Source organism: Haliotis cracherodii, unplaced genomic scaffold (genome assembly GCF_022045235.1).
Source record: "Haliotis cracherodii isolate W230 unplaced genomic scaffold, xgHalCrac1.p SCAF_23, whole genome shotgun sequence".
Lineage (NCBI taxonomy): Eukaryota > Metazoa > Mollusca > Gastropoda > Lepetellida > Haliotidae > Haliotis > Haliotis cracherodii.
The window spans coordinates 6,245,706-6,268,464 of record NW_027266279.1 but is presented as its reverse complement, the minus strand read 5'-3'; the positions used below and the strand labels follow the sequence as shown (position 1 = coordinate 6,268,464).

The 22,759-nt window shown below is 39.6% G+C and overlaps 1 protein-coding gene across 1 annotated transcript; it reads right to left on the bottom strand.

Annotated features, from left to right (window-relative positions):
* Positions 1-11,773: 11,773 nt before the first annotated feature.
* Positions 11,774-17,936, bottom strand: LOC139471668 (uncharacterized). The gene is made up of 7 exons (XM_071254114.1): positions 17,906-17,936; positions 16,194-16,389; positions 15,347-15,489; positions 14,786-14,927; positions 14,143-14,279; positions 12,974-13,121; positions 11,774-12,062 (listed from the first exon to the last, which is right to left on the bottom strand). The coding sequence occupies exons 1-7, from the start codon at positions 17,934-17,936 to the stop codon at positions 11,774-11,776; spliced, it is 1,086 nt and encodes a 361-aa protein (XP_071110215.1).
* Between the last annotated feature and the right edge of the window lie 4,823 nt (positions 17,937-22,759).

The window sequence follows — 22,759 nt, the reverse complement described above, 5'->3', positions numbered from 1 at the left end:
GATGATGTATGTTTGTTACCGTTGCGATACAAGTAAACCGTATTCTACTGTTACACCGGCTAAATGACTCGGCATATATAGTCCGGGACCATTTTGACTTAAAGCGCTGACGTTATTACTCATGTCTGTGACGGTGTGCTGATGGGTGCAGTCACGTGATGTCAGAGGAAGAATACAAGATGGCCGCTGGGTAAATGATTGATTGACGAGTTGTCAAACAGAGAAGCTCCGATCTATATGAATTGAAAACCGATCGTCCCGGAGGGAGTTAGGCTTGTACGGTCAGTCCCAAAACAAGGAAATTTTCCTCAGGGTGTACTTGATTTGTTTCGGTAATGCCTTAAACTTTCTTTATCAGCTTGAAGGTGTGTCCTGCAAAGGGGTTAATCAATGTAGTTTTGCGTAATTAGTTGTTTAGTCTCACTGACCACCCTTTGATGTAAAAGATAAAGTGTTAAATTGCTTCCTTATTTAGTACGGCGGGGCATCAATGATGGAAGCATCTTTAGGTTGGTTCCCGTCAATCTACTGCATGTGTGTAAGTGATATCATATCTGTTATGTTCGTATTACTTCCGGAATTTACCTGACCTTGGAAGGCTTATTTTTCGGGTTGCTGTACCAATATAACTGTTGTTCTTATGACTGTTTCATTAATTAATGACAAACTGTAGATACAATAAACACAAATATAAATAATAGTGTGTAATGAATCCCCGACAGTAAATATATTATTACAGCAAAGAAAATGTGCAAATCGCGTGGAAAAAGCATCAGTAAGTAACTCATGAACAAAATAAATAACGGAAGGCGTCATCAGACAGTGGATTAAACTTCTGCATTCTGGCGCAACAGTAATACATTTTGTGTTTCAGTCGGACTTCCTGTCACATTCTTGAAGCAAATACTTGTACCAAAGATGTTTTTCCACAAATTCAGCTGACAGTGCAAAGATTACAGGTGCAGATTAATTGTATCAGTGATTTCTGGAGGTTTACCTGCACCTTCAGTAACGAAAATGTTTGATACAATGATTCTACCAATTTTAACCCACGGTTCAGAATTATAGGAACTACAGTACTGTGAACACGTAGAAGGGATACAGACTAAATACTTCAAACTTATACTGCAGTTGCCAAACAATGACGATGCCGTACTAGGTGAATGTGGAAGACATAGACTGTATGTACACTATATCATTAGGTGTATTCCAGACCCGTGAAGATCCGGGGTAGAATAGGTCTTCAGCAACCCATGCTTGCCGTAAAAGGTGACTATGCTTGTCGTAAGAGGCGACTAACGGAATCGGGTGGTCAGGCTCGCTGACTTGGTTGATGCATGTCATCGATCCCCATTGCGTGGATCGATGCTCATGATATTAATCACTGGATTGTCTGGTCCAGACTCGATTATTTACAGACCGCCGTTATATAGCTGGAATATTGCTGAGTGCGGCGTTAAACAACAAACCAAACCAAAGTGTATTACATAAACTACTTGCTATGAAATCAAATCGATTACCTAAGCAAACGTATCTAATGTTGTATGGACTGGATGAAGTTGATCATATACCTTGGGCTACTTACGTCAAGAACATTGTTTTCAAATACGGTTTTGGACATTGATAACAACTTAAACAAAGAGTTCTGGACTGTGACTTTCAAGAATCAAGAACTTATAATCAACCATTGAACCGGAACTCAACTTAAAGTACATTGACTGTAAACCTTACAGGATATCTTTAACTCGTTTCCGTTGTGGTTGTCATAAGCTAAGAATGGAGACCTGTCCCACCTAGAGTTTATTGTAAGCTATTTGATGCCCAAATACAATTTATCCTTTTATACGGCTCAGAACTTTGGGGTTTTAAAAATTATGAACCAATAGAGAAAATACATTCATATGTATGTAAAACGTTTTTGAAGACAGGAATAAACACTCCAAACTGTATGGTTTATGGCAAATGTGGAAGATATCCGATGTACATTAAAGCATATATCCGTTGTTTAAATATTGACAATCGTGGGTACACAACATCGGCATCAAATATTCGTTATATGCTATGTTATCACGGTTTCGGTTATGTGTGGTTGTATCAAGGTGTCGGTAATAAACATGATTTTTTAAGATTATTCCATAGAAAGTCACTAGATATGTTTCAGCCGGATTGAAGATCGACTCTTGAAAATAATTCAAGATATGTCATGTATAGATCTTTTAAATCGTTGATTGAACCTGAATTGTATTTAAATGTTATAACACACAAATCTCTTCGCAAAATTGTATAGAGGATGAACTTCATATACTGCTTGTTTGTACTGCTTGTTTGTACTGTTTATACTAAGGGAAGCATATATTCCACAGAAATACCTGTATTCATGTAAATCTCTGTTGAATTCTAATGATAGAAAAACAATTCTAAGGTTAGCACTTTTTGTTCATCATGCACTTTCTCGGCGCAAGATTCTTAATTTTATCGTGAAGTCACTTCGTAAAATAATTGTATACATTCACTTTGTAACATTGTCTCCACATGTGTATTGTATGCAGCAGTTGTACTCACGGTTATTATCTCTTTGTTCTTGTTTTGTATATGGGCCGGAGGCCTTAAGTACAATAAAACCACTTGAACTTGACATGAAGACTGTTAAGGCCAGTGTTAAATTTAAACATACATTTTCTGAAATGTTTCAGTGTCCAAGAGGAGTACGTCAGGGTTGTGTATTAAGCCCCCTTTTATTCTCGATGTTTATTAACGAACTAGCTGCTGAAGTTGAACATAATTCTGGACCAGGAATACAACTTCATCCTGATATTACAGAGATATTCCTGTTATTATTTGCAGACGATATTATTTTAAACGCAGATACTATAGGTGGACTTCAGAAGCGTATTAATGTTCTAGAAAAATATTGTAATGATTATGATTTAGATGTCGATTTGGATAAAACCAAGGTGGTTGTTTTTAAGAAAGGTGGAGTGTTGTCAAGAAAAGAGATTTGGTACTATAAAGGTCTAAAGATGGAGTGTGTGTCTTCCTATAAATATTTGGGCGTTACTTTTACGAGAAGCCTGTCCTGGTCAAGTCATTTTTCTAATGCTGGTCTACAGGAGAAAAAAGCAATGTTTGGAATTTTAAAGTCATTGATAAAATTACATCCTCTTCGATATGACTTTAGAATATTTGATATGAAAATAGTCCCAATTTTGCTCTGTGGTTCCGAAGTCTGGGGTCTACACCAGAATGATGAAATGGAAGCTATACATACATTGGCATGCAAGCGCTTTTTAGGTGTCAAATCGTCAACACCCAACAACATGGTTCGAGGTGAATGTGGGCGGTATCCATTATATCTTTATGCATACAAAAGAGTTACTGGTTATTGGATAAGGTTATTGAGTATGTCCGATTGTCGTTTTCCAAAGAAATGTTATTATATGATGCTTCGGGCAGAAAGTAATGGTAAAACTAATTGGGTCTCAAAATGTAAATCTTTATTGTTCGGTTTGGGTTTTGGCTTTGTATCCTCATTCGTTTTTGACAGAATGTACGTCGCGTCTGAAATGTAGTTATAAACAGGATTGACATAGTCTTCTGGTAAAGGGTAGTAAATCTTTCTCTTATTCTCAATTCAAGGTATCGTTTGGTACAGAGTTGTATCTTAGCTGTGTGACCATCAGTAAATTGAGAGTGGCGCTAGCTCGGTTTAGATGTTTTTCGCATCAGCTGTGTGTTGAAACTGGGAGATATGCTGATACCCCACGTAACAGAAGACTATGTTGTGTTTGTAATGCTGGTTATGTGGAGGACGAGTATCATTTTTTGTTAGTTTGCTCCGGTTATAACAAGCTACGCGTGGATCACTTACCACAATTTTTTTTATGAATATCCGACCATACAAAAATTTAATATCATTATGTCTACAACTGATTGTAAATCAATTGAACGTCTAGCTATCTATATCTATCAAGCGATGTCACTTCGCAGTACATTATTGTCACAACAATAACAGCTGTGTACATCACGTCCATAGTAATACAAATGTAACTATGGGCCGATGGCCTACACTTACGAAAATAAACCGAATTGAGTGTCAAATTGATTGAGTGACATGAACACATTATGGTGAAGACAATGAAGACAATTTGGATTGGACTATGTCGAAAATGAATACCATTTCTTGTTAGTATGCCAACAATATTTAGAATTACGAACTCGCTATCTTGATGGGCATTATTTCACTAATCCATATTTAAGCAAGTTTGTAAATCTTTTGTCTTCAAATCGTTAACGTACAATGAATCAATAGTGTCAACATATATATCACGCTATGAATATAAATTGTCGCTCCACGTGCAATGTTTATTAAGAAGAAGAAGAAGAAAAGAGAAGAAGAAAATTGTTTTATTAAAGTGTCACATGCTGCATTACTAAATATATGGACATATAAACATTTCATTAAAAAACAGCACGGCCTACGAGACACTAATTACATAATGGTACATTTAAAATATATAAAAAAAAGAAAGGAAAAATTAGTTGCAACTTTGTATATTACTACACCCACACCCACACCCACACCCACACCCACACCCACACCGTTACACCCACACACACATCCGCATTAAAATCCCGCTCAAAGCATTCAAACAGGTAAGCATACAAACAGGTAAGCATACAGGACGCTCACAGCAGTCTCATACAGGACACTAACAGCAGTCTCATACAGAACACTCACAGCAATCTCATTCAGAACACTCACAACAATTTCATACAGAACACTCACAACAATCTCATTCAGAACACTCGCAGCAATCTCATACAAAACACTCACGGCAATCTCATACATGTCATACATCTATACACATATGCGTCCATATACACACAACTTAATTCATCAATCGTGTATACTAACCTACATGTATAACCAGCATACATACTAACATACCAACCTACATACATACCTATATCCATCAAACATAAATCAATCCGTATTATACATACACAGGTCCATCCATACCTAAGTCCGTTCAAACACACCTCAATCCAAATATACTAACACACATCCATACCTATATCCATTCAAACACACCTCAATCAAAATATACTAACACACATACACACATACAACCATACCTATATCCATCCATTCACACCTCAGTCCATATATACATACACCCATACAACCATACAAGTGTCGTACTGAATACAGTATGAACATACATTAAATACAACAGATGATATAAATGAGAGGCACTGTGTACTAACGTACATAAACACACACCCCTACACACCTACGTGCATATATAAGACAATGCATAACATTATGGATGGGATAAAAAGTAATTAAAATAAAAGCTAACAGTTTATATAAAGTTTACGGCGCCTGTACATTCTGTAGACAAGGGAGGCTAGGGATTTACTTATACATGTAGTATTCATTAGATAACAGGTCTGTTGCAGTGGAGAAAAGGTCGGGAAGGAGGGCTCCAAGGAGGTAATATAATTCCATAAATCATATCTTAAATCAGAATAAAAGGTACATTCAGTTAGAAAGTGGATTTCATCTTCGATTGCTTCAGAGTCACACATTTTACATATCCTTTCTTCCAAGGGGACAGTCGGTCGTGAAAATCTCCCGGTCTCTATTTCAAGAGTTAAAGTTCCTGTACGTATTTTGGCGAGTGTACTTCGATAAGATCGGTCCTTTATAAGTTGAACATATGGTTCAGTGTTAAGCGAGCCCTTAAAGAGTCTATATGTTCTAAGTTTGTTACCGTTTATAAGCCCTCGATCGTTCCACAGCTGACGTAGCCAGTCGTGGTAATCATTGGATATAAGCCAAGTCTTTATGTAGTCCATGTCAGGAGGTGTTAAATTAAATATATCCAAAATAGGTAGTTGCCACGACTTGATAAGTGTAAAAACCTTATTAGTCCATGATTTACGATAATTACGTGACCATAGATGGACTTTACTACTCACTCGAATGTTGTCACAGTTTTGTAGACGATACCATAGTTGTAAAATTTCTAACTTTTGCTTGGTATAAGGCGAAGTCCAACCCATATCCCCTCGAACTGACAAGTTTGGTGACTTACAGCCCACTCCGAGAAAGAATCTACATGCTCGATTTTGTACAGCATTGATACAACTGAACTGACGTGTGCCCCACACAGCAGCTCCGTATGAGAGAATCGGTTGCACAAGGTTTTCATATAACTTATTAAATACATCGTAAGCCATTCCTCCACTGGCTTTGAATTTACACACAATCACACCCAAGGCACGCTGAGCAGACTTGGCTATTTCCTTGGCTGTGGCATTAAGTTATGTGTATATATTCATTGCTATGCCAAATGTTATGCCAAATGTCTATAGGCCTGTGGCCTAAGAATTTCTGAATACACTCTCTCGCAGTAAGTATGTTTGAACAATCCAACTGATTTCGACCATTTAACTGTTTTGTAATAGCAATGTAATACAGTATTCGAAAACGTCCTTATTTAAAAACGATTAGTTTTATGTCACATGTGTTAGGAGACTATGTGAGAATGAGGCGCTTTTATAGGTTTCTAATAAATAATAGCGACATATAACAATTTCCATAATAATGAGACATCTCTGCTGAAAACGACAGCCTCCGTGGTCTAGTGCTGGAGCGTCCGCCCGGAGAGTGGGAGTCCGGGGTACGATCCCCGTCTGCATCATACCAAAAGACGTTAAAAGATGGTACTTGTTGTTAACCTGTCTAGCGCTCAGCATTAAGGGGCTAAAACAAGGACTGGTCGTCTCGGAGTCAGTATACTGTGTCTGTGTTGTGTCTAAATGGCGGCATGGTGTTTCAGTGAGTTTGCACAATAAAATTGGCATTAGTCCGGACTAGCACACACACGCACGCACGCACGCACGCACGCACGCACGCACGCACGCACACACACACGCAAGCACGCACACACACGCACGCACGCACGTACGCACACACGCAAGCACACACACACACACACACACACACACACACATATATATATATATATATATATATATCACAAGATAAAGAGTTTGCCAGTCTGATTTCTCACAGCTCAAAGATGTTATCGATGAGGAAGTCCAGCATTTCACATATTGTTTTCTCAGTAAACTTTAGATGACAATCGCTTTCATTTGAGACAAGTTGTCCCAAACCCATGACGACTGATATATTACTCCATCTGTGGTTTTCCCTGACGTTTGTCGTGTGGAATAGGGGTGTACAAAGTTGAAGAGATTGGAAAAATTCAAGCAAATCCTTTGACCTTTTGAGAATCCACATGACATTAATTCCACACGTCTCAAATACTTTCGGTGAATATGAAGGGAGTCCTTCCTTGATTGTATTAACGGCTATGTTTTCTCTTTGAAACAGTGATTTCGTCATACATTTGCTGGATCCAGCAATATATCTCTTTGTGCGGATTCTTATGGAGCTTTGCAAATCCAGTACAAAAGAGAATGGGAAAACTTTCAGGTTTTAGAGTTGGTAGTACTGATGCTTGGTTTTGACATATTACTTCCTCAGTTAACGAACTGGCATTATTTGACACGTTGCTTGTTTTATCAAACAAAAAATATGGTATTGCTTACAAATAATATGTTATTGGAGGCATTGTCAGTGGCATGGACTACACACTTTTCAGGTAGGGGGTATTCCAATTCTGTTTCGTTTTTTTTTTCAGTTTTTGCATTCTACCAATGATATCACGCAATGGCCCACTATGAATGACATTTAACAGGTTCCTCTTTTGGCCCATTTTGAGCATATACTTCGACAGCATCCATAATGATTTTAAAGTTGAGATTTTAAGAGAGTCTGGTTCTTATTTTGTGCAGTCCCAACAGTTTTCAGCAATCAAGTCTGGACCAGACAATCCGGTGTTCAGCATCATGAGCAATGATCCACGACGTCGTGGTACGACGTCACGGTGTCAACCCAGTTACCAAGTCTTACCAGTCAACCCATTAAAGTAAGTGTGTAAGGAGGTGTGGAACTCCTATTGACGGTCACGGTATGGGACAGCGCCGCGCATCGCATTGACAAGCAACGTATCACATTTGGTAAACTACTCTGAATGTCTATTAAAAAAAATGAAAATCTTTACCAGGTTTTGGATAAAAAAAACTCAATTGAGAACCAAGCTGTTGGCAAAATCTGTCCATGAGATATGAATAATAAATTATGTCCCAAAAGGACTGGGAAACGTTGACGCCATAACCTGGAGCTGATGGTATATTGGCCGACATGAAGCGGATATTTGCGATGCAGAAATCGAAATCATCCCTCTTGTCATACGGGTTGTCATCATCATTATTTCTTTATGAATATGCAAAGGGATTTGTCGCTCTTAGGTGCATAGATGCGGACACGACACTGAATATGGTTTCTTATTTCTCTGGTGGATAGGCGACTTGAAGATACTCATTTTTCTTGGCTTTATTGAAAGAGATGAGGTCATTTTTAAAAATATATTGAAATAGCGAACCGTATTTATTAGGCACTTTTTGTCTGCAAAAAAGGGCTCATTATGTTTTGTCTATAATGAGCGGCACGGGTTAACAATTTTCAGTAAAACAATGACTTGATTATGTTTTCAGAGCCACCACACTCCCTCAAACCATCACCCACCCAAAAGCTAATGGTTCTTCCTAAAGTTGCAATGGATCTATACTCAGATGTTCTAACTATTCCACAAATACTATAAAAATAATCATGTTCCCTTTTCTGACAAATGATCGGCTTACCCTTTTGGCGAACCCCTTGTGTCATCACTAATCTTCAGTGTTCCATTCATATGATTATCGGTTGAGAGAAAAGGTCCCCAGCAACCTATGCATGTTGTAAGAGGCGACTAATGGGATCGGGTGGTCAGGCTCGCTGACTTGGTTGATGGCATGCCTTTGCATCCCAATTGTATGGACAGCGTTCATGATGTCGATCACTGAATTGTCTGTTCCAGACTCGATTATTGACAGACCGCCCTCATATAGATGGAGTGCGGCGTTAAACAAACAAACAAAATCATATAATTTCACCACTATTTTGGCTTAAACACCCAGTGTAATCTGTTACGGCAGAGGACAGAGATTATCGCCTAGCTTTGACGTTTTGAATCTGTATGTTGGATAAGTTCCCATAATGCTGTTTACAAATGAAATTTTAGTCTCTGGTGTTATGAGTGAGTATGGTTCTTCGCCGTTTTTAGCAATATTCCAGCAATATTACGGCGGGGGACACCAGAAATGGGCTTCACACATTGTACCCGTGTCGGGATTCGAACACAGGTCTTCGACATGACGACCGAACGCTTTTACCACAAGGCTACCCGACCGCCCCCAGTTTTGAAGTTGCGGGAGTTGCGAGCAATGTATCAGTGATGTCATTAGCAAGACAGTTTGGCTACAACGACCAAAATGCACGTGCAGTACGAATATACGGGTTAGCACGGACATTGATGCACGAAGTGAGTGAGAGTGAGTTGGGTTTCACGCCGCTTTTAACAGTATTCCAGTTATATCGCGGCGTGTCAGCTTAATGTGGGAGGAAAGCCCGAAGTGATGCAGGTCTTAGACGTTTACCACTTCGGTTAATCCCATGAGCACGGGTATGGTAGTGACAAACCTAGAAACATAGTCGGGGCGAACCTGGATTCGAACCCACAATCATTGGTTTCTGGCGCGAGTTGTTTTATTTAACTTTTGTAACTTACAAGCTGTATTTTAAATGCGAATGTAGTCAGAATCATACATTAATGTTTGCTCTCAGCAGAAATTATTATGTTTATGGAAAGCGTTTTGTCGTGTTTATTAACACTATCACGATAATATTATAATAGCGAATCAACTGCTGCAATATTATCCCAGAAGTTCACGATATTATTGCAATAGTGGCTCAGCCATTACAATATTATCATAGTGGTGAGTAAGTATGGTTTTTCGCCGTTTTTAGCAATATTCCAGCAAGAAATGGGCTTCACACATTGTACCCACGTCGGGAATCGAACCCGGGTTTTCGGCGTGACGGGCGAACGCTTTAACCACTAGGCTACCCGACCGCCCCCTTAATCTAATTGAGTTTCAAACAATCATGATATTATTACAATAGTGATTCAACTAAGCAATACCATATATCCCAATAGTGATTTACACAATCACGATACTATTGATATAAGGGTACAGCCATTGCAATGTTATCTTTTTTGGTGTTTCACGCTATCATGATATTATTACAATAGTGATTTAACTTTAGCAATACTGTCACGCACAATACCTTTGCAATAATAAAATGTCCCAAATAGTCACCCAAATCGAGCGATAAATAGATATTCTACAATGAATTTGGAAAAGTACTCGATTCTGATTGGTCAATCAGAGGTGTCAAATCACAATGAACCCCTATTTGATTGAAACAGCCGTTTTGACGCCCGCATCACCACGGAAGCTAATGTTTTTAGTATAGTACTTCTATTACAGTCATGTCGGTAGGCATATGTAAATAATAAATCTACAATCGTTGGCTACAAAATGCAAAGTTACGGTTACTATAATATTCAGAGGATTTGTGGCAAAACACAAAGAACAGATAACACGTTGAGGACAACAGAGAGCTTACTATTTGGTGATTTTCTATACACCACTGTGACGTCATAACCTTAGCGTCATAATGAGCGATATCTCCTAATAAACATTGAAAAAAGACAACATATGTGAAATATATTTATTTTCTTGAGTTATAAATTTACAAAAACTAAATATTCTATCATATGAATGCAATACATTCAACATCGTCCTGCAATGCTACAAAGGAAGTGAACAATGGGAGCTGTTGAATGATAACATTCAGTTCCCCCGACAACAAAACAACCTTGACCAATGGTCTCAACACAAACATACACATCTATTTATGAGACAGTTCTCCCAGCATTTAAGAAAGCAAAAATAATGAAATGAGACGATGTGATGAATATGAAGTGACGTTGAAGTGCAAACGTTACTGGTGTTTGCAAAGTACAGTCCTACACCATTGAGAAAAAATATATAACTCAAATATCAGTGTGAGAGAAAGGCAGGAATCACGGCCGACATGATGGATACTGAATGGTGTACAGTGAAACCTTGTTAATCCAGACCCCGTTAATCCGGACACCCCATCTTCTGGACGATTACCCTTTGGACTGTGTCGGTGTCGTGTTACGCCGCTTTTAGCAACAGTCCAGCAATATCACGACGGGGGACACCGGAAAATGGGCTTCACACATTGAACCCATGTGGGGAATCGAACCCGGGTCTTCGGCGTGACGAGCCATAGCTTTACCCACAAGGCTACCCCGCCGCACCTACTCTTTGGAACGCTACCATGTGTCCAACAGGATGTTACCTCGTATACATGACTAGTTTATCTGGTCATTCGCCACTTCGGTCATTTTCAAATTGATCGTATAATCATATTTCCTTCGTTCAAAACTTCCATTTGTCATGTCTTAAAAGTGTTCAATTTGAAGTCTTATGGCCGAATCATGATTAATATTACAGTGAAACTCTCACTGAATTCGTCAGGATTAACGGATCACAATGAAAGAGTAAAACCTTTAATTTGATGTTGGCGCTCCTAACCAAATTGTCCGACTAACAAAGGGGGTCCGGATTAACGAGATTTCGCTGTAACTTTCGACTCTGTGGTTCATTATTCGTTATGATGCCAGTTGTATACAACAGGATAGTTCCAAATCTATATACAATGTCACACTAAGTTGGTCAAGGATGAAAGCGTAATCCACGTGAGCACTATATACAAAATGGAACTAGTTGTACATCTGGTGGTACCGTTGCCATAGTTATCCCTATGTTTGGTGTTAAATTTATCATCAGCACACACCATTTGATACTGATCTTCTAACGCCATTTTACATTCTGCCGGCATGAGTTTACAGTCCAGCTCCGTCTTCATACCTATAACCGCTGGGTTGCAGGTATCTAGGGTATGCTTCCTCCACGCATCTAGGTCGCACTTGACATGCTCCAGACGAATTCTGTTGAAAAAAATCATTCTTAGTCAGGCGGATGACTTCAATCTATTGAAATACCCATGATATTGTCATGTGACCAACCTCACCCTCAATTTCATAAACATTTAAAACGTGAATTGGTTCTGGTTTCAATGTGTCTGTTGACCTTTTGAGAGTGTACTACCATCTTGCTTCAATGTGGATGAGATGGCGCTTTCCTTCTGGCGTCAGTGTATACTGATTTGTATGACTGCACCTTCTGTCCGGCTTCAAAGTGTATATAGATTTGTGTGATGGTACCTACCATCTGGCTTTAATGTATCAATTGATTTGTGTGATGGTACCTACCATCTGGCTTAATTGTATCGATTGATTTGTGTGATGGTACCTACCATCTGGCTTAATTGTATCAATTGATTTGTGTGATGGTACCTACCATCTGGCTTTAATGTATCAATTGATTTGTGTGATGGTACCTACCATCTGGCTTTAATGTATCAATTGATTTGTGTGATGGTACCTACCATCTGGCTTAATTGTATCAATTGATTTGTGTTAAGGTACCTACCATCAGGCTTAATTGTATCAATTGATTTGTGTGATGGTACCTACCATCTGGCTTTAATGTAGCAATTTATTTGTGTGATAGTACCTACCATCTGGCTTAAATGTATCAATTGATTTGTGTGATAGTACCTACCATCTGGCTTTAATGTATCAATTGATTTGTGTGATGGTACCTACCATCTGGCTTAAATGTATCAATTGATTTGTGTTAAGGTACCAACCATCTGTCTTCAAAGTGTCGGTAGACTTGAGAGATTTGCCTACCATCTGGTTTCAATGTTTCTGTTAATTTGCGTGATAGTACGTGTACCATTTGGCTCTGCAGTGACCAATGAGTTGTGTCCATTAGTCATTGAGATTGAACCTACCGACAGAAGTTGACGAGGAACTCATTCTGGGGCATCTTCTGCTGCTCTGCCGTCAGACCCAGCTCCACCACCTTCTGGTTCTGACTCTGCATGCACATCTGGACATCCCGGGTTGGGGATGAGAAACACTCGAGACTGTCCAGGTACACTGAAAGACAAGAGAACCATTCCTGGGGTTACGTTCTGTAAATCTAGAAGGTTTGTGATCAGGAAAATAGTGCTAAAACTGCGAGTGACACAAACTCGCAATAGTTTCACGAGGCAGTTAGTATTGCAGACTAACAAAAGTATGGCAGGATAATTTAAGACAAGAGAACCAGTTCAGTGGTTAAGTATAATGAGACGTGAGTGAGTGAGTGGGTATGGTTTTACGCCGCTTTTAGCAATAGTCCATCAATATCACACAAGAAATGGACTCCACACCCATGTCGGGAATCGAACCCTGGCCTTCGGCGTGACGAGCGAACGCTTTAACCACAGGGCTACCCGATCGCCACTATAATAAGGGAGGCAATAGAACCATGTCAGCGGTTAAGTGCAGGGACACTGATAGACAATAGAACCATTTCTGAGGGCTTACGGGAACGACCAGTTGATATTCTTTGGGGTTAGGGTGGGGGTATGGTAGCGATACTGGAAGAGAATGGAACCATTCTGGGATAAAGAGTAAGGAAACTGTTAGAAAATGTCGGTTAATTTCACAAAACACTCAAACTACAATGCTCAGCAAGAGACACTGGCAGTGGAAACCAGAATGTAGGGGATTATAGTACAGCGACACAAAGATGACCGACTGACATGAAGGCAGACCACTGATGGAGAGATGCACGCGAACCCTATTCGCCCAGATATTTATTCCTGCTTTGTCCTACCCTGGCCGGTGTCACCAAAGTGGTACACGGCTAAGACCTGCATCACTGAGGGCTTTCGCCCAACGTCAAGCTGACAAGCCGTTGTGTCATTCAATTACAGTCCAAAGCGGCGTTAAACGAAACTCACAATCATGGGTCAGTAACACGGGAGTTTCAAGTCAGTTGATTGATTGTACAGTATGATAGTACACACCTTCATTATGTATAAACTTAATGTGGAGAATACCGAATGAAAGTCTCCTGAATCCCGATGATTTCAACATTAATCATTTAACTTGTATCATTCATTCACTTTACCTTTTGGGTGGAGGCAAAGGACGTTGACAGTTTTATCGAGAGAATCAAGGTCAAGGCCGATGTTGCGCATGACAATTGGAGATTCAGGACATACTCTTTGTTCTCTCTTCATACACTGAACAAGCGGGTTTCGCATTCTGTGAAAGAAAGAACTCTCAAGCATATATCCTGACAAATGATAGTTTTGGAAGATCAGTGTCAAGTTTATGGACATAAAGTCAAATGTAAATATATGTTAATACATATAAATTTTAAATTTTAAATTTCTACAGAGGGGAGCAACTCGTTGAATAAGCATGTACTTTTTTGCAACCCCCTCAGTGTTAATTTAAATTGTGCACACCTCCTAGTACCTTATGAAATATTAACATTTTTGGTATGATTTTACTTAAATGATTGTTCAAGATTTGAGTCCGGGCAGTTGGAATTCAAATGCCACTTTGTTTAACTTGAATGTTTTCACTCAAATTGTATGATGTACTTTAGTCTATAAGTTAATGATGACAGAAAACAAGAATTATCACGTCGATAATGAGGTAGGAACAGATCACCAGACCTTTGAGCACATTTTTCTTTGATACACTACAACTTGCCTTTTTTGCGTCCATGTTTAGTTATTCTGATAAAGTCAGTTTGTCCTTACTTGCAAAACGCATCCACTTCCACCAAAGTATCTCCCATCATGTTGCCCCCGGGCCGAGAGTTGTTGGGCATAAACAGATCCGCATCCAGATCGGATTCGGAATAACACCCCCTCAGTTTGTCCACGAGTGAAAACCGGCATGCTGCACAAGATGAGATATCATTGAGCCATTTAGGTTTGTTGTCCTAACCATGCACTGGTCGAACTAATTCAGCGTTCAGCTTTTTAAACTTCTAGAGTATAATACACAAGTTTTGTTATATACTATTTTTACAAAACATGTCTTTCTTTGGCGAAAGTGAAAGTCTTATTCCGACTGAAGACATGTAATCGTTTTAGCGCCTTATGTTTATAATGCACCTCACTGGTATCAAATCTCCGTTTGATACCCTAAATAAAAAATAAACACATTCAGTTTACATCCGTCATGAATATAATGGTAATTCAATTTGCTACCCTAATAAAGACAGGAACATAATATCTTCCTTTAGTGAACGATGTCAGCTTGAGCCTCGTGATGTTGAGAGCTCTCTGATTTGCCTCATGGTACTAAATACTTACGGTGGGCACAGAGAATGTCGTACGGCTGGAATATACTACCGAAGAAGTTGGTTATGGAACTTTTCTCCGCCAGGGGGCAGGCTGAGTTATTGAGTAAAGTATCCCTGACTCTGAGGGAACAGTTGAAAATGTTTGACTGATGACTGAAACACAAGCATATTTAATTGGAAAGTTATTTGATGTAACATTTCATTTAAATGGAATGTTGATCATGAGACGACGAGAGAATGGGTGTTATTTTTGCGGTATAAATTGAAGTCTGAAACAGGCGAACCAGTGGTTGATAACATGAGCAACGATCCAGGTAGGCACACGGTGACCTAGAGTCATTCAGGTCATGCATGACCGCCTGATCCCATCAGTTGACTCTTACAAGTCGTTACAGTAAACTACGGTTATAACGAACTCAAAGGGGCCACTAATATAAGTTCGTAATAACCGTAGGTCGTTATATGCATATATGCATCATATATTTAACAAATGGCCGGGACTAAAAAATAAGTTCGTCATATCGGTCAGTTCGTTATAAGCGTGTTCGTTATAAACGTAGTTTACTGTATATCCCTATGCTTCACATTGTCGCCTTCTGTATGACTTGTGCCAGCTTGCACAAAACGATCTTAGCGCTGCGGCTGTCGTATCTTTCTTAAAGTATAGGAGTTACTGTCGTGGAAGCGCTAAGATAGCTTTGTGCAAGTTGAAAGTATGTTGATGCTTATGCTGCTATGCAATTAATTTTCTGTGTTCAGTGGTCTCTGTGATATATGTTAAATATTGCTGACCGAGCCGAAAACAACATTTAATTGCAGCCTCTCTAAAAGGACATAGAATAAAAATGCGCACGCACCTGCAAGCTTGGTCCTGAAATACAGCCATGTCTGGTGGTTGAGTGCCAACTGTCCCGTTTCTTGTGAAGTAGAGTAGATGTTGTGGGTTGAGCGTGACGTTCTGTATACACTGGTAGAACTGGGTTAGGAAAACTGTCTGACATTGTTGCTGAGACTGGGCTACCACAAGGTTAAACGCGGACACTGCCGCTATCACTGTTGAGAGAAGAAGGTATTTAAATAACAATCGTTACGCTTGGCACGGTTAGTCTTTCATACCAAAGTCTTGCATTAAGAGCTTTTTATGACTTGCTTGTTATAAGTAATCTTTTTTCGTGATATATATATATATATGTTATAATTCGGGAAAGATGCGTCCCTTATGCGTTCCTGTTTTCGTGGGTTCGAATCCCTGATTGGCCCTGATAATGATGATCAATTTATCAGCACCAACAAGTGTTTGAGGGATTTTCCAACATGGCAAAGTCGAATAACTGCTTCACGTCATGCTTTCGTCTCACACTGGTTTGACACGCTGTGATAATGTAACTATTATACTGTTTAAGTCTGCGTTAAACCCAACTCACTCACTTACCCACTTAGCACTACATCTGATGTTAATTCTACAAGTTGTGGGGGGCACGGGTGGCCCAGTCGTCTAAGGCGCTGCGATTCGCTGTGCAGAGTTGCGTCCCTTGGGCACGCCAGAAACCTTTGATTGTGGGTTCGAATCTTGGTTCGCCCCGATTATGTTTCTAGGTTTGTCAGCACCATACCGTGCTCGTGGGTTTCACCGAAGTGGTAAACGTCTGAGACCTGTATCACTTCGGGCTTTCCTCCCACATTAAGCTGACACGCCGCGATATAACTGGAATACTGTTAAAAGCGGCGTTAAACCCAACTCACTCACTCACTCGCTCACTCACTCACTCTACAAGTTGTGTTAAATCCAACCTTCTCTGCTATTAATTTCGCTTAAAACAGAATATTAAAGGAAATCAAGTTGTTTAACAGGATATATATTGGTGGAAATTAGTATGCGAGACGATACTTTGGTGCTTCATGAGATAAAAGCGCAAAACATTTTTTAGTTCACATAATGTAGTCAATTACGAAAAGTTGCAACAACAGAACACAGTCTCCACTTGAACACATGGACAGGAACATCGGTTCTCCACATCCCAATAGGACCATCACCAGGACATTTGTATCACAAGAACAGACACTTGTTGATACAGTCAACAGTTTTATGCATTGTGTATAGGTCTTTGTTTGTGAAAATAAAAAAAATAAAAATTTCACCACCAATTCCTTCTTAAGTAATTTTGGTACAGTAAGTTACAGACCGGTAGTTCTGAGTTAGTGAGTGTGGCGTATATTCCAGCAATAGTACGGTGGGGAAGACCAGAAATAGGCTATACTTATTGTACCTTGTTTTTAGATAAAATAGTGACATAAAAAAGACGAAAAATATGAACATGAACCCTTTGCAAAAATGTCGTCAAAATAATAACTTAAGAGGCTAGGCGGAATTTTGTTGTTGTGATTGTTATGTCCATTTTGGCCCCCAAAAAGTCCTGCTCGAAGTTTTTATCTGACTTCTGTATTTACTGGTCTTATCGCCTTAACAAAATACACTCAGACTTGACACATATATATATATATAGCGCAATAAGGGTGCGGTATGTGTAATAAAGAAACAATTAATTTCCAATACATTTAACGTACTTACCAATTAGCACCCGCAGCATGTTGATGACCATGAAATGTGTGTACGTGATCAAGATTTACAACCTCAGTTCTGATTCAGGCTATTTATGTTTTCCATAGATTAGCATTATGATTCGTATCTGAACACGAAACGTCACATCTTGTGAACCAATGAAACTTAAAAGATTTTTAACTCCAGGGCCTGTCATGTAACGTGTATGATTGAATAGAAAAATGGGGTTGCTGTCGGGTTAATGTATTGATTTCTTCCGCATTAGATAATAGCCTTGAGGAAAATATCATCTGGTCACGCCAAGGACTAGGCGCCCGTCTTATGTACATGGCTGTAGGTATCAATGATTGTTGAAGCTGAACGCTTGCGATGCAGAGAAATAAAAAAAAAATTGCGTGCTTTTTATAGAGAGTGTTATTGGACAAGGTTATAACGCTATAAGGTTATCATGAATCATAGTTTAATATTTTTTAGATGTCAGAGTATATGATGATATGTATTTCTGTAATACATTCCTGAAGATTTAAGATAGTAGAACCATGTTGCGGGTTTGCTGTTGTCTATGCATTGTTGTGAGTGAGTGAGTGAGTGAGTGAGTGAGTGAGTGTGGTTTTACCCGCTTTTAGAAATATTCGAGCAATATCACGACGGGGGAGACCAGAAATGGGTTTCACACATAGTACCCATGTTGTGAATCAAACCCGGGACGGCGGCGCCAAGAGCGAACGCTTTAATCACTTGGCTACACTAGACCCCAAATGTATTGTATGATCTAAATGACCGCTTGGCATTGCAGGACTATTTGGCAATATACCAGTTCCACTTCGCATCAACCATGTACAATGGATCAAACAGATGAACAGGGATATGTCGAAATGACTTGCATACAACGTCGTCCAACACAGTATTTAGTTTTTCTAGTACCAAACATCCACTGATTAACGAAAATATTATGTTAGCCTACCACTTATATGTCGTGCGATTGTAAGTTATGACTCTTTTGTTAAACTTGTTTCAACAGCAGATGTTGACCTGTCAAAGTGTTTATCTGATTTCATATATCATGCCTTTTTTAACATGAAAAAGACTGTTCTTGATGAGGGGGTAGGCAGTTCACGAATGGTATAATCAACGAGCAATTTCCATAATCATAAGAAATCTCTATTTTACGATCCCGACTTAATCATTTATTAGTCATTATCAAATCATGATAAGACCAGGTGAGGAAATGTTGAGGCTATCCTGTCCCACTGTTGGCACCCGTCAAAAACACATGGAAAGCCAAGTCAATTGTTCGTCTGAAGAAAAAGTCATAATAGTGAATTGCATTAGAATCATGTTTGTCAATTATACGTTAAATTTAGAAATGTCCTCCACATGTCTACCATAATTTTTTTTTGAAGCTTTACTGAGGCATTGAATGTTGTTACCCTGATCAAACAAGTTTTGAGTAGTGTCGTATTACGCTTTTTTTAAATCTTGGAAGAAAGAGCATGTTCAAACAAAGGGTAATCAGGGTGACTGTTGAAATCAAATCGCACCCTGTCACAGCAAAGGGAAGCAACTTCACATAGAAGACGAGACCAATGGTTCCCGGATCATGTTAGATAACTTAAACGATAGAAAATGATTCATGTCCATGATTATGTTATAACTGAAGGTCGTAGAAGTTAATAGTTTCTCATTCCTGCGCCAGTGAAGTACTACATCACCTTACATTCAGACCTTGAAGCCATGACCCCAGCCACAGGAAATAATGTCTATTTAAGTGAACATTACCGGAAATTTTATGATGCACAGAGTGGATTTCGCAATAAACATGATAAAGAGTCAAGAGTGATGTGTTTTAGTTTGCCATCATCTACATTTTAATGGGTTTGCTTTTCCTATCAGCGACGATTATTGATAGGAGTTTGGTATCACGATAGTGTTTGATATCCTAAGAGACACTATAGACATATCTAACCTAACTTAAGAACATTAATTGATGAAGAAGTAAGCATATGCTCCAAAATGCTGTGTTCCTTATAATAAAGAAGTTGACATCCATAAATTCTCCTCCGTATGTGTATCACTTCTAAATGCCTTTCAAAACCTGGAACATCAATTGAGATAATATAACGTAAATGAATGTTGAATCTATTTGTGGGAGATATGAGGCAAGTGGAGATTTTGACAGGTACAGTTTCGCTTCACTTAAAATCATAAAACCAAACAAAATACGTCTTTGGTAGGCATTTAGAAGTTGGGAGAACATGAAGACGCGGAACCTTCCATGGATAACACCTTCAGTAAGCTTTGAAACGACGTTTCGTGGCTACCTTTTGCCCCTTCATCGGATGAATACTGAGTGAGCTGTCGAGTACAATACTATTACTCAGTATCCACCTTCATCGGGTGAATACTGAGTGAGCTGTTGAGTACAATACTATTACTCAGTATCCACCTTCATCGGATGAATACTGAGTGAGCTGTCGAGTACAATACTATTACTCAGTATCCACCTTCATCGGATGAATACTGAGTGAGCTGTTGAGTACAATACTATTACTCAGTATCCACCTTCATCGGGTGAATACTGAGTGAGCTGTTGAGTACAATATTTCTACTCAGTATCCACCCGATGAAGGGGCAACCACTAGCCATGAGCCGTCGTTACAAAGAATAAAGAAGCTGATTAAATACGTATTTTCATTGTGCAGTTTTTCTTCTGGTGTGGAGCATTCAAACTGACCATGTGTTCGCGAAAAAGGTAGGCATATCCTGCTCTACTGTTAGCACCAACCACTCACATAGTTCGCACAACAAAGTGGCCATAAACATTCGACACCCGATTTAAAAAGCATTTAGTTACAAAACTCGAATAGTGAGTGTGTGAGTGAGTGAGTTGGGTTTAACGCCGCTATTAACATTATTCCAGTTATATCACGGTATGTCAGCCTAATGTGGGAGGAAAGCCCGAAGTGATGCAGGTCTAAGACGTTTACCACTTCGGTGAAACCCACGAGCAGGGGTATGGTGCTGACAAACCTTGAAACATAATCGGGGTGAACCGGGATTCGAACCGACAATCACAGGTTTCTGGCGTGCCCAAGGGACGCAACTCTGCACTGCGAATTGCGGCGTCTTAGACGACTGGGCCACCCGTGCCCCCACAAAACTCGAATAGGTCATGGGACATGTACGTATATGACTGACAAATACCTTATATCATTCTATCACCCGACTTTTGGGATTGCTGGTGGAACATAATCTAATCATGGTGAAGGCTGTTACCCAAAAGGAATTTTCTGGATATGTTTATATCCTTTTCCTACACATATTGGGAAAGATCAAAGACTTGGTGATGTTATAATCCATTACATGAAGTCTTAAAAAGAAGAAACGCCCATCTTCTTTCTTATGAACACATCCAATAATCTTCACAAAGAGTTCTAAAAGTTCATTTATTTCTAATTATGCAGCTTTGAATAAAATATGACACACTGTCCTATATAAAGGTCATCAATCGATGCACGGAATATTTCTGCACAAAGCAAAAACCAATACCGTTTCGAAACCATGAAGGAAAAATGAGGTGTAGAGAGGATTATAATATGACCACAAATGAATTCAGGTATGACCAATAATTACTCCTCAGATTTAACAAAAACACTGGGCCAATGAGTCGCTCTTGATCAAACCATGTGAAGATCCAGGTAAGAATTGGCCTTCGACAATCAGTGCTTGTCAGGAGAGGCGACTAACCGGATCACGCGGTCAGGCTCGTTGATGTCATTATATCCCAATAGCGAAGATGGGTGCTCCATATGTCACACTCTGGATTGTCTGATCCAGACTCCATTATTTACAGACCGCAATCATATAGATTGAGCATTGTCGATTGTGGCGTTAGACAACAACAAAAAAACACAACCTTTTGATTAAGTAAGCGTAAATTTGCCAATTAACAACGTGAAAGACTTAGGGACCAGTCATAATCGGGGCGGTCGGATAGCCTAGTGGTTAAAACATAGCGGTCACGCCGAAGACCCGGGTTCGATTCCCGACAGAGGTATAATGTGTGAAGCCCATTTCTGGCGTCCCCCGCCGTGATATTATTGGAATATTGCTAAAAGCGGCGTAAAACCATACTCACTCGCTCACTCATAATCGCATCGTTGTCACAAGAAAAGGAACAGTTTGCCCCATGGCTGCTACGTTGTCATTCATTATGTAATCCGATGCGAATTCAGTCCAACCTTCCTCCTCCACATCCACTCGTCAGCTCCTCCACTTCACACTACCTTGGGGGAGGTGGTGGGGTGTGGGGTGTGGGACGTAGCATTGTGGGTAAAGGGTTGGCTCGACGTGAGGAAGACCTGTGATCGATTCCACGTGGTTATTATGTTTGATTTTCATTCTGTGTGTCTATTACAGCAACATAAACTGAACATTGCACTCACTCACTCTCTCGTCTGCCACTGGTGTCAAAAATGTAGGGATGGAGCTATTTTCTTCATGGAAATATACACACCATGAACAAGTAGGGCATGTCCCGTTTAGTGATTGGTGACTCAGATACCTTATTGGAACCTAACTGTTGCCGAAATGCGGTTGTAAATAAGTTTTGATTGGCACCAGTTGGCGGATGGATCATACACACAGTTTATGGCGTGAGGGGTGACGAAGAGAGATCTTTCACTTGTGTCGGAAACTAGAACAAGTAGTGTTAACTACATCAAAATGTCAACACACAAAATTCCACATAAGGGGGGATTTTATTGTGTATGTGGGGCGGTCGGGTAGCCTAGTGGTTAGAGCGTTCCGTCGGCACGCCGAAGACCCGGGTTCGATTCCCGACATGGGTACAATGTGTGAAGC

Coding starts and splice junctions, on each gene's coding strand:
- LOC139471668 (XM_071254114.1), bottom strand. CDS start 17,936: ATGGTCATCAACATGCTGCGGGTGCTAATTG. Junction 16,390..17,905: donor CATGCTGCGGGTGCTAATTG/GTAAGTACGTTA, acceptor TTCTCTCAACAG/TGATAGCGGCAGTGTCCGCG. Junction 13,122..14,142: donor CCTTTGCCTCCACCCAAAAG/GTAAAGTGAATG, acceptor CTTGTCTTTCAG/TGTACCTGGACAGTCTCGAG.